General features: G+C 39.7%; 1 protein-coding gene across 1 annotated transcript; it reads right to left on the bottom strand.

Annotated features, from left to right (window-relative positions):
* Nucleotides 1-2,789: 2,789 nt before the first annotated feature.
* GARIN2 (golgi associated RAB2 interactor family member 2) lies at nt 2,790-12,960 on the bottom strand. The gene is made up of 7 exons (XM_021287337.2): nt 12,247-12,960; nt 11,346-11,485; nt 9,602-9,804; nt 8,748-9,012; nt 6,538-6,776; nt 5,540-5,586; nt 2,790-3,064 (listed from the first exon to the last, which is right to left on the bottom strand). The coding sequence occupies exons 2-7, from the start codon at nt 11,478-11,480 to the stop codon at nt 2,997-2,999; spliced, it is 957 nt and encodes a 318-aa protein (XP_021143012.1). The 5' UTR covers nt 11,481-11,485; nt 12,247-12,960; the 3' UTR covers nt 2,790-2,996.
* Nucleotides 12,961-13,305: the final 345 nt, after the last annotated feature.

Genomic DNA, 13,305 nt, shown 5'->3' with positions numbered 1-13,305 from the left:
CGTAGTTGCTTGATTTGTGAAATGAATCTTGAAGGATAGCACCAAAATATACCTGTATGTTGCAATAACCAAAGCTAGTATACATAATTACCTTTCCTAAGAAAATAATAGCTGCTACACAATCATCTTTAACTAAGAAAAAAATTGTTCTGATAGTAACAGAATACTCATTTCTATATAACTATGTGGAGTTACATGGATGGTCTTCATTATCCTTGGATAAATCTATAAGCTGCAGCACCAGTCCTATATAATTTTCCTGAATCTGCATCTTGACAAAAGTCGCAAAAACTTTTGTAGTATGTCACATTAATACCACTCTATTTTGCAGTGTTTCCTAAAAGTGAAGTCAGACACGTTATGCTTAGTAGCTCTGCTGCTTGCAGGACCTTCAATCCCTGTCATTCTCCCAGCAGTTATTTTTCTTTCAGAGGAGCTGATAGATTGTATTGGCTCACAGAGCCAACACTGCATACCAGTCTGTTGACTCAGCTCAGTATAGGACTGTTTTGGTATGTAACCCAGCAAGCATCCATGCTGAGTTATTTTTCTTTGCTCTAGGCACAACAATTAAGATGTATTTTTAACTGCATTTGCAATGTGGGCAATTCAGCCTTCTTCCCAGTGTTGTAGTCTGGGAAACACAATACTCTGAAGTTGCTTATTCTTTGCAGCATCAACTTGAGAGCATTTTAGATTGTATTCCAGTAAACTGAGGCTGAACAGCAGTTCCATTTGTATGTTGCAGCAGTCCTTTGTCACACTCTGTCTCTTCAAGGCTTGTCAGTGTGACCACAGGTGAGGATACTTATGTGTGTGAGAATGGCCATTTTTGGCAGCATAGTGTATTCTCTCAGACTGATCTTGGTTTCTGCAGGTGAAGGACTATGTCTACCTGTTCAGTCTGTGAAGAGAAACACAGCGCTCAAGAGCTGTAATTCTAGTGTCACATTGTGTCATTAATAACTTCAGAACAACTGTCATGAGCTTAGTGGGCACATTTGTCCTATTTACCACAGCAGAAAGTAAGTCTTTGTGGAAGTATTTTGTTAATTCTTCTGACCTGGCTCATCAGCTTGTCTTCTGCTATGACAAATGCATGTAATTGGGGCAAATAAATTTACTTAACAACAATTCAGCTCTGAGAATTCAAAAGAGTGTATCTCATTAATGTTGTTTCTCATTCTAAAACCACTCTTCTCAAAATGTACTTGGACATCTGATCCCTTTGTTTTAAAGGATTTTAACTTTTTTCTTAGGAAAAAAAGTGGTGGTCTTATGCATTGTCGGGTTGTTTAGATGCAAACTAAATTTCTCTTTATCACTGTAGGTAGTGGGCAATGCTTCTCCAGACATGGTATTTAGCTTATGAGGTAATCCTAATTAAATCTTTAATTTATTGCATTCCATCTGTGTTACCTAGTATATGCAGCATATCTTGATAAGAAATCAGTCATAGTTATTATCTCTGTACTAGTGAAATGATTGTTTCTGATTAATGCAAACAGCTTTTGAATGCACTATACTCTGTGTAAGAATATTCAAAATCTGTATAATTGATTTTCCGGTGTTCTACAATTTTAATTTAACCTTCTTCACTTCTAGTGTGTAAGTTTAGTGTGAAGTCAGTGATGGTAAGCATCTGCAGCCAGGCTGTGTGTAGATGATAGTGAAGATACTGTTACTGATATGTATTTTTGCACTGTATTATGTTTGTTCTTGTAGTCGACAATAGCACTTCATAAATTGTATCTCTTTCAAGTACTTACTGTCTCTCGAGCAGAAAATATGCTGTACAACCATTTTCTCAAGGACCACCTGAAAGTTTCTTCCCTGTCAGTAATAGCTACTTCACTCTTTTGATAAACAGAATCTAGATTTTTTTTTTTTTTTTCCCCCCCACCATGGGGAATAAAATTGGAATTTCCTGTTATATTGGATGGCATTTCACTCTTGTTCAAGGTTTGGGTGATACCTAGAATTTGAATTTGCCACCACTTGTTTCTTGTGGCGTCCTAGGCTGGAATCTGATTTTATATGGACTACCCACAAAGAGTATTCAGTTTATATTCTCAAGGAACATCAGATTGGCATTTGTCTCCTTGGAAGTTGTAAATTATGTATGTCCTCTGTGCTCATTTGGAGGAAAGCATAGTGAGCCTTCCCTCTCCCCTGCTTAGCTACGCTTGTGCAGAACTCATGCATCAAAACTTCAGTAAAACACTGCACGTGCGCTAAACCACACAGAAACGTCCCAGCAATGGGTAGCAAGAGCAGCAGCAGATATTTAGTTTCCTTAATGCAGAATGCTTCATGGTGCAGCGTGTTCTGTCAAAAGTTCTCCTCAGTATTCCAATAGGAGAGCAATGTTTATAGTGTCTAAACAATAATAACAGTAGCAATACCAAATCCTTGTATAATGGTTCTCATTAGTGCATTGCACAGTGATTTTCAAAGGAGGTCTGGCTAGCCTCATTCTACAAATGAAGAAGCTGAGAAACAAAAAGGAAAAGTGATTTGCTCACATTCATCTTGAGGTTCGCTGGCAGAAATAAAACCTGTATTAGTGTGATTTTGTGGATGCTACCATGATCTTGCTCTTTATCACTTGTCCCCCTACAGTGTTCTGAAAGTTTCTTGCATGATAAACTTTCCTGACCCTATATAAAAGTGTCAGGTATTTCAGTTAATTCAAGTGTCTATTTCTTTGCCTTCTGTTGCAAAATACAATTCTTCTCCCTGAAAAGTGGTCTCTGTCACTGAAAAAATATAGATTCCACTGCCAAGGATCAAATTTTATTTGTTTTTGCTAGTTGTGAACTAATACAGAGGAATACAGAGTTTGTATTTCAGTAATAGTTCATTGTACAGTAGTAAGACGTTATGAATGGAACTGAAGTCTATAGGGGAATTTTTTCTTCTGTGTGTACATCTTTTCCTTGTTTCAACTGCATCTGATGTCCAGGATGCTTTGCTTTATTTTCTTTTATTCCTTCTTATGGACTAATCACCTGGGATAATATCTGAAGCAGTCTATTTGACTTACTGCCATTTTTTTGATTTCCTGAAAAGAAACATGATGAGCTTGAGAAAAACAGCACACTAAAGTAGAGAGTAAAAGAGAAAAAAAAGGAATCAAAAGAGAGAAAAGGACAGAAAAGATAAATGTACACCAAGAACCACAAAGGAAGGAAGATCCACCAGAAGGAACGGATTTGCCTTTGTGGGGAGTTTACTAGAATTTATGCTTGGTATTCCAAACTGGCCTTTTCCCAATCTTTCCCGTGCTATTCTCCTACAAGCTGTCTCACTCACCTCACAACAGAAATCATCTTTAGTCCTTGCAGAACACCTGAGAGGTGTGAAAAGCCTGTGCATAGCTGGTAGGAGTTGACATGATATTGTCATACTTTCAGCTGCGTGAGGGTATGTGAAGATCATTTCCATTCTCTACTGAGAGCTGATCAGCAGGTTGAGAAGACAACAGAGTCTGCAGGTCTAAGTAAGTCCAGGGTGAACACGCTGCCTTTGCTTCAATATGGCCAATTCGGGAATTGATAGTAGAATGCAGACTGGGAGAAGCATGATCAGAAAATGAAGGAAAAGAGAGGAGACAGTTGCACAGGAGGAGGAATACATCTTTGGAGGAAGGTACCATTTAAAAAGAGGAGGCACAGGGCAGAGTTGAAAGAACGTGGAAAGTGAGAGAAAGAATAATCTAGAGCTAGAGAAAAGGAACAGGAAAACTGAAGAGAGGGAAAGCTGAAAAGCTGTGAGTGACTTGGAAAAAGGCACAGTTAGACACATAGAAAGAAGCAAAGATGATAACAGAAAAAAAAAATGGGAAATACAATCAGCTAATTTTTTCTTCCCTATAGAAAATATGCTGCAAATATGTTACTATAAAATACCTAAAAGTAATTGCTTATATAGAAGAGAAAATGAGGACAAAACTATGGAGGTGTAGTAACTGAAATAAATAGGCAGGTCCCTATGTTGCCTTCCCTCAATACAACAAAATCAAATGCTGGATTTGTCGAGACAGGTTTGTTTGTTTGTTTGTTTGTTTGTTTGTTTCTGAGTGATATTATAGTTGTATGTAATAGGAAAATATATGAAGCACTGTTCTGATTGCTTCACTACTTCTCTGTTATTACGGTTTTCACAATAAAATGACAAGAAATACAATATTGTAGCACTAAGCCCCAGTAAAATATAATTTAGGTGTTTGGCATTATGTCACAGACTATTTTAAAATGCATAAATGAATTTGAAAAGGGAGTATAATTAATCTAGTACTTTGCACAAATTTGTTATAGCTGATTAAATAATGTGTCATTATTTGTCTCCATTTAATGTGGAGTGCTGAAATAAGTTCTTGAGCATGTTTTAATTTATATCTCCTCATAGTCCATTGCTCTCTGTCAGTCCCCTCATTTCTAAATGAACAGCTGTTAAGAGAGGAAGAGAGTGAAAAAGAACATAACGATGAGATATTAAAAATTATTCCTGTACCAAAGTGTATGTAGAAAGAGATGCAACAAGATTTTCAGCCAGATAGATGTGTATCAGTGGACAGAGAGATGTGTGTACACAGAAAAATTGAGAAAAGCCATTAAATGGGAGTGCGTCATAAAATACTTTTCCTTCCAGGTCATGTAGATCACTGTAAGATCACCAATGAGCAATTAGGATAATGAACTGCATGCAGGCCACCCCCCAGCTACAAAGAGGAGCCCACAGTAGCATCATGATCACAACAAAAATAGATTGATTGAACAAGACCTCATTTAAACTTTTGTGACTTAGCAAAATGGAGAAGTATGCGGAGGAAGACCATAAAAGCTTTTGTTCAAGAGGCTGACACGTGCAGAATGATCACTAGTTTAGACATAAAGTAAGGGGCATGAATAAGCTAAGTGGCTCCAGTTTTTGTCTTTCCTTGGCAGGCATCACTAAGACTGTTTAATCGCTGACAAGAAATGGAGAAGTGTGAACAAGGGGAACTGTGAACATTAATAAAGATGGTCTTTAGGTGCCTGCTTGTGCCAGCTGGATGTTCTGTAGAGATTTGTGCAGAAATGCAGGATGTCAGAAAGGACTCTAATGCTACTCCCAAGATGACATTGTGGAGAGTGCTCAAAAATATGTCTGCATTCTGCTTGAAACATGACTCTGGATCTCATGCTTCAGGACGCTGTGTACACACTGTCTGGAGGTAAATTCATCTTCAAACATGGGGTTTTGGGAAGCCTTACAGCACACTGGAAGAGGAGGTATGGGCCAACAGCAAGGCCTTTATAGAAGAAACCTGACGCCGAACCTTGGGAGGTGAAATGTGACCACGGCAGGGAATGAGCACAGGGTACCTTCTAATACTGTGGCCATACTAGTGCTGATCTGTTGGCAATGTGGATATTGGAATATTTGTTCTGAAGAACTCCCACTGAGTGGCTCATGAAGTTTCAGCTTCTCTCATCTATTATTGAAGCACAAATAGCAATGGGGAAGTGAGTAAATATTGGAAAAATTGTCTTACCTGATGTCTGTAATTTTTTTCCACTTTTTTGCTTTGTTTGATTTGTCCTAAGAAACAAAACCAAAACAAATCCAAGTTCAGGAAAAAATAACATTATGCCATTGCCAACAAACTCAGGAAAAGGTCTTACCCTAGTAATATCATTATGTACCAGGATTAGTATTATAATAAATAGGTTATATTTTAGTCTCTTTCTGTCTGTGGTAGAAACCTGTATTGCTAAACCATGTAGTAAACCTTGCTGAAATGCAGGCACACTATCACATAGAAATATTCGAATGTTAGAGACTCCAGTTATATATGACCAATTTGAAGACAGCACACATCTGAAAACATCACTTAGGGCATAGGTGTAGCCTGAGAAGTGATTATGTTGAAAGTTTTGTTCTTTGTTGTCATTGAGATACTCATGTAAGCGCCATAAATTTCATTTCCTTCTGCCATCCAACTTTTGCTTGCATAGTTCATGCAACAGCATCAACAAAAAAAATCTGTTCCTTTTCTGTACAAGCCAGAATGTATATGGCAGTGAGGACTTGTAGAAAATACAGATTTCAGGTGCCAGGTTGTGTTGCTGATTTTGGGCAGAAATGAAACACTGAGTCTGCCTCATGCTACATGATTTCCTCATTTATGGGGTGTCTAAATCAAAGCTGCCTTTATGCAGGTTCTTCAGAATTCATGGACACCACTAGCACTTAAGTCACTAAACATTCTTGCACTTTTGCCCATCTTTGTGCACCCAGGGGTGGGAGGGGGGCAGGGGGAATGGTCTTTCAAAAACTCCTAAACACTGGAGAAACCGAAGTCTGCATACTTGGAAAGCCCACCCTGTATTCTTCAGCTTCCTAATCTATTAAAGCATTAGGAAAGTCACAGTAACCCTGAAAAGGTATTGCAATAATATATTTTCTGAAGACAAAAATATGACACATTTTACTTTTCAAAGTCAGCAGCAGCAACTAAGTATGTTAGATTCATTTTCCAAACACACCTACCTAGTTTTCCTCTTTTCTGGGCTTTTGCTCTTCTTTGTATCCAGAGGAACTATATTATTTGGCTGCATGGTGGTTTCTTGCCTGGGTGGCTTCAGGGAGCTGTGGAAGGGTTCCACTGTCCTTCCACTCTCTTCTGTGGGATCCACTGTACCTGAGAGGGGAACTTGATTGGAGGAGGTTTGTTTAGTAACTTCTTCTTCCTCTGTTTTGGGCTTAGGCACATCTTGTGGGTTGTCCCTCTTGAAGAAAAGAGAAAAGATTAACAGATATATTAGCAACTGACATAAAAATGAGCTCTGCACAGAGCTGATCAGCACAGCTGGAACTTTGTGATAAGCTCATTTCCTATGTGGTAGTCCCCTATATACTGAATATTTGGCTATAAAGTGGTGTCAGAGACCATCCATAGGAAATGTGATATATTTATCTAGAAGAGAGACTGCTGTTTGTCCCACATTATCAGTTTGTTGGTGATTATTGGCCTACACCTTGGCTAGAGGTGACTGTGCAGTCTGTCAAGTCCCAAAGCTTAACATCTGAGAGCTGTTTGTGGTTTTACCTCAAAGTTCTCTGCTTCTGATTCATGTCCAGGACTCCTTTATCTCCAGGTTATTCAGAAACTGAGATGAGATCTTTGCTTTCCCTCCTGTCCAGATTTTGAGATCAGTCCCTGCTAAAATCTTTCTAAGCCTCCTGCTTTGAAGTAGCTGAGGCAGGGATATTTGTAAGTCTCTTTGTGCAGACAGATTTCTATATAAGCAGCAATAGAACAGGGAGGATGTAATAATGCATAGGGAAATCCAAACTTAAAAACTGTCAGTAGAAAAAGTAAATAGCGAGTGGCAGCCAACACCTCACAGTACTGAAGCACCAATGAATGTGTGACTGTAAAAACAGGATGTCTATTCTACAAAGAAAAACAGATATTCTAGGTCTGGATCATTATATTAGTATACTGAATCACAAGTAACATCTGCTGTACACACAGGAGCTTATGTCCAGAAGTTGGTACAAGGATCTAGTCTTCGACATCAGACAAGAGAAAAAGCAGAAAAGCGAGAAGAAGGGTGGCTACATAGGGATAGTTGAAGCAGGAAAATATCAGTTAAGACATTTTATAAATCCTATACTTGCTTTCTCACAACCTATGCATTCTTGACTTAGCCAATATGGTTGTGGGATGTGGCTGTGCAGATTTTTCAGCCAAATCTGAGTCCTATACTTTCTGCAAATCTAATATGAATATGCTAGTTTTTTCCCCTAGATAGTCAGTCATCGCTTTACCTCATCACTCATTTTTCTTGAAAGAATCATCTAGCACAGTTCTCTCCTCTCTCCAAAATGATATTTTTCTAGTTCCCTTGTAATTTTCCTGCTCTATGTACACAGTTGTTCCCTCTCGCTGCTACCCATGGCCAGGGAGAACATGGGAGCTCCCCTGTGCAGAGAAAATATGTATGTGCAGCACTGAGCATTGGCCATGTGATTGTGTTTCTTTTCTTCTCCATGTGGATGTGCCTCTGCTTGGCTGAGAGCTGGGATGGCTTGAGTGGGAACTGAAGACACATCAATGCCTGTGCTGACAAAATGTTTGCTTGAAACTTAGGGGAAATAGCTTTAGATAATGTTGAGCAGCGTCATTAACGATCTGAGTTCCTTCCTAAGTGTGACTCTAAGGTAACAGGTCCCTTCTGCGCTTTAGTGAAATTTCTGTGTGTGATATTCTCTTTAGGACCTCCTGGAGCACTTTTGTTGAGTTCTCATTTTTTCTCTCCTAGCTACAGTGAGCAGCCACCATCTGCCTGTCTGGCTGCCCACTGCAGCATTTCCCTCAAGAACTTTCTGTCTTTTGAATGGATCAAATGCCTTTACTCTCTTTGCTTATTACTTGTCAATCCCTGCATGGGTCTCAGCTGTGCTATGTCTTTCCTTTCTTTCAGTGAGTTGTGGGATTCAGTCAAAAATAATCATTTAAGAACATACTCCCAGCTATGAGGGAAAACTGAACAATAAGTAGTATGTTATTTATTTATTCATAAAAATTTATTTGGGCTATGGTGTGCCCAGCATCCTCACTCCCATCACCCTGAAATTCTGTAGGCAGTTTATAACAAGCCAGCTATTTTGATAAACAGAACTGGACCTCCTTCAAAGCACACAAATCTTTGACTTGAGACACAGTACACAATATTGGCACAAGTGATACTCACATTTTCTGGTGGGCCGTTTGGGCTGGGATCTTTCTTGTAACACATCCCAAAATCCTTGCGTTTTACATTGACTTCGGTATTTTTGGTATTTTCTGGGGGTTTCAGGAGACAGATGAGCTGCAGCCAGAGGTGGAATAGGTATTGTTGCTGGTCTGGAGGGGCACTGAGCTCTAGATAATAGGAACGCCCATTTACTAATTTTAACATGAGGAGGTGCTTATCTGTGCTGTGGACAGAGAGTTCCACAAACTTCAAGGGGAAGAACCTGTAAAAAAAGGGGAAACTCATCACTAAGAAAAAGTGGAGATTCCTCTCGAAGATACTGTGTCCGTCAGACCTACAGATAGAATAAGACTAAAAGTGAGAGAGTGGAATAGGAAGAAACTGCTGAGTGGACTTTGACACTCTTCTTCTGAGTGCCTGTAGATGGTGATGGAAGAAATGCTGGGCAGCAGTGCACAGAATGAAGGCAAAGGAGGTTGGATTCTTTACAATGCCTTTATTCCACTGTCTTATTCCCTGGCAATCCTGTACCCCACTCTTCCTAGGAGCTTCCTGCTTCTGATGTATTTAGAAAAAAGGTTTATTAGGTATTCTTAGTCAGCATCTATTTATATGCATGTGGGTAGCGCTGACCTGAAATGTTGAACAGAGTGAGGCGTAAAGGTGTGTACTTAAACTTAAGTGATGCTCATAACTTTATTGTGCTAGTGCTGGGACAAAGTGTTAGCGCAAATATGAGGTCTATTAATAAACTGACCCTTAAAAGAAGGAAATTCTGAATGGAAATGGGAAATACATTCATATTATTTACTTTTCAAATAAATATTTAACCCTTCTCAGTGCTAACTAACCTGGTAAGTGCTAGATGTTCCATTTCGGATGGCTGCTCTGAGATTTTCCAGAAGCTTGTCATACTTTCGTGTGGGGACATGGGCACCTCGTGCGCTACCAGCATCGCATTGGGCATTGGTGAACTGGGATTGGCAGCACAGATGCCAATGGTCACATAGCTGGCTCGGTTATGGATAGAAATTGGTTCCCCTCTTCGATTAACCTTAACAAAAAAAAGGCAAAAAAAAAAGCACCCCATCAACACTGACATTTGCCATATGATGTCTCAGAGATACACTAACAATACATTTCATGCTGTTTTGGTTTGGGTGCCCTAGAGCTTATGTAGTGGATCGATGAGGAGAGAGGGGAATGTGGAATAATGAAACAGCAATGTCTATGGATGAAAAGAGAGGAATGAGGCTTAATAAGGATAAAGGAGGACTGGAAATCTCTGGCTCTCGTGCAGTCTCCATCACTGGTTATCTGATTGCTGTGGTCAGAAACCTCTTGAGTACCATTATCTTTAACTTCTCTTAGTGTAGACGTGCTGGAAGAGGCACTCTGTTCTGATGATTCACTGTCTTTGCCAGCATTATTGTGATATTAATGAGACCTGGTTATGAACCAGAATCCTGCTAGGTGCTGTACAAACATAACAGGAAAAGATCCCAGGTAATTTATGTGTAAGACATGAAATTACAGAAAAACAAGAAAATACAAGGAGATGAGAACAAGTTTATTATTATGATCAAATCACATGTTATGTAGCATTGTCACAGTTTGGTTTTGATAGGCATCTGAGAGAAATTGTGTCCTAAGAAGGAATTTGAGGGAGGATGGTGCATTAAATTTGTGGGTATCTAGTGGAGTCTCCTCCCAACTGTGAGAAACGGTGTGTAAAAAGGATCAAAGGCTACTTTTTTTTCCCCATTTTATTGTAAATGAGTCAATGGAGCTGTTTTCTTGGATTGATTGGTTAGGGCAACTTCCTCTTTGAGAGTAAATGAAGTCTGATAAATAAAGCAGGGATAAATCATGAAGTACCTTGAAAACAGACACTTGTAGCTAATTAACATTCTGCATGTGTATCAACAAGGCAAGACTGAATTAATCAAGGCAAAACCAAAAGATGTTGCAATTATCACAAATGAAGTGATTAAATCCGATGAAAAACACGGTTGAGACACATCATGTAAATAGAATTCAGATGTTTTAGGCACACTGTGAATACAGTGTTGTAGGAGTGTGGACTGTTACCAGAGTCTTGCAGGGTCCTTTGGCCCGCGCTTAGGGTCAGGGGCAAGCAGGGCAGTGATGGTGGCTGCAAGGATACTAGAAGTTGCAAGTGGGGGGAGATTTTCTGGGGAAGGGTAGCTGCTCCTTTAGGCTAGGTTGAGCTGACATTGGTGGCTGAAAACCTTAATGAGATAGCACAGAACCAGAAGTTTGCTGGGACATTCCTAGATGTTGCTACAGAAAGGAGTTGGGCCTGACAAGGGTGAAAACATCACTTTTTGTCTTCTCTAATTTGCAGCATTGGTGTTGTTTGGTTTCTGGACTGTTGCATGTAAAGTGTGAGCAGAAAGAGTCTATAGGCGAAGGGAAAGATACCTATATGTGTGTGGTAAACAGAGAATAAGAATAGTGAGAATGAGTGAGGAATACCTGTTGAGCTGAGGAAATCTAAAAAAAAAAAAGGTAATAATTGCAAGCAATTTTATCTTGAACATGCCAGATTATTTGATTTAAATGACTTTTTACCTGGACAAACTTGCTCTCAAAGATGGGAGCAGAGGTAAAAGGAGGATATTCTCCTTGGCTAAGAAGTCTCTGAAGGTCACCCATAGCGGAGGCTTGACTTGAACTGATGGTCTTAAAATCAAACTTGTTATTCATTTTGCCTATCCACAAAACAAAAGTAAATTTACAAGTTAAAGAGAATAGAGATAACAAGCCTTATATTAAAAAAAAAAAAACCACCTTGGTGGTTATGAAAAGAAGCAAACATAATCCTTCCTGTTATGTTTTTTTATACTACTAAACCCCAGAACCTCTCCCCCCAAACCACGTTTTTTAGAAACATACAATCTCAACTGCAAAGGGGAACTTAGTAAGGCCTTCTCACAGCTCTTGACTCCTCTTTTACTATTTATTTAACTAAAAAGGGCCTGTGAATCTCTAAACACTAGTTTACACTTCAGTATATTCTTCTTGTTTATAAGTAGTCTTGCATATTTTTGCCACTCTTAAACCAGTAATGTTTATTGATGTATTTGTCACATTAATAAAGTGACATACTTTGCAAATAACAGTAGAAACCCTTGGGCTGTTCTCAGTGCTAGATGATGCCTTCTGTCTTTGTAGGAGTCAAGAGGAGAGCAGGACTTAGGAGACTTTCTGAAGTGTCTCCAGCAGCTGACCAGGCTGACTTTAACAAGTAACAGAATACTGATTGACTCACTGAGGGAAAGAAAATTCAAAGCTGCTCATTAATTACATTTCATAAATCTTCATTGAACAGCTAATTTCTGTTAACCCAAGTAGGCACAAGAGTCAAATGATTTGTTCATGATTGCTCTATAAGTGCCCAGAAAAATAGAAACACCCTGCTGCCAGGTTTTTAAAAAAGTAGATGTAGTAAACTTCTACTCCCTATTCGTACCTTGTTTCACTTAGGTCAATCCATTTATGTCTAAGAAAAGAGAGGGCATGAGTGTGCTAGTCCGTTGTGCGGAGCCTACTGGAATTCTCTCAGCACTAGAAATCCATGATTAGCAGCAACATCAGGCACAGTCTTGATGATATGGTTTCCCTGCTCGAGTTTCTTTAAGGAGCGATGATATGAAGAGAAGTGGTATGTGATCACGTGTATGTGAGGCAGCAAGTTGTCATAACATGCAGGGTGCTTTGGAAGAACTCGGCCTCATCACTGCTGGCATCACAATACATCACCTGGTTTGTGCTCCACCAGTCCTGGCAGCAATTCCATTTCCTGGTTGCATTAGGGCATGGTGGTAACAGGTAGCATGGATTCACTGCTAACATGAACACAGTAAGGGCATGATAACATCACAGATTTTTTCATAGGTATTGTCCATTCAGTGCAGGCTGCCAGGGAACAGCAAGAGTTGGTCTGCTCCTTAAGGGATGACAAGCTGGGAGCCAAGGATGACTTCAGCAGAGGGTGACTTCAACAGTCAAGGCGTAGTCCTCCAGTCCCACAGAATTCAAAGTGAATGGGCTGATCAGGATGGTGGTAACTAGGTCCACTGATGGGCACATACAAGAAAAGATGCAGATCTGGAATCCACCCTGAGACTTTGTTCCAAGAGTCCAGCAGCAGGAGGCAGGGCTGGAAACAGGACCATAGCAGATGTTCAAAGAAGCCCACCCAGGAGTCAGGGCTGGCACCAAATACACCTATAGCCTCTCTCAAACAAGGACTAGGTGCCCAGTTTATGTGCATCTCCCAGACCCATGGGCAGGGGCTGGGGTGGAGATCCCAGGTGAGGCTGGTCATGGCAGCTAAGGCCCATTGGTGCACTTGTCTGAGTGTTAATGAGCCAATTTAAAATGGAGCTTGTATTCCTGTATCTTGCTTTGGTTTCTACATTTTAGCTTCTCTCTGTACATTCTTTTACCAGAGTAAGCTTTTTGATCAGCCAGGTGATGTCATAATCAACCTATGATGTTAAATCCTTTTTCTTCACCTTATGTAGTA

Source organism: Columba livia, chromosome 5 (assembly GCF_036013475.1).
Source record: "Columba livia isolate bColLiv1 breed racing homer chromosome 5, bColLiv1.pat.W.v2, whole genome shotgun sequence".
Classification (NCBI taxonomy): domain Eukaryota; kingdom Metazoa; phylum Chordata; class Aves; order Columbiformes; family Columbidae; genus Columba; species Columba livia.
Note: the sequence above shows the minus strand (reverse complement) of the source record. Positions and strands in the feature narration are given on the sequence as shown.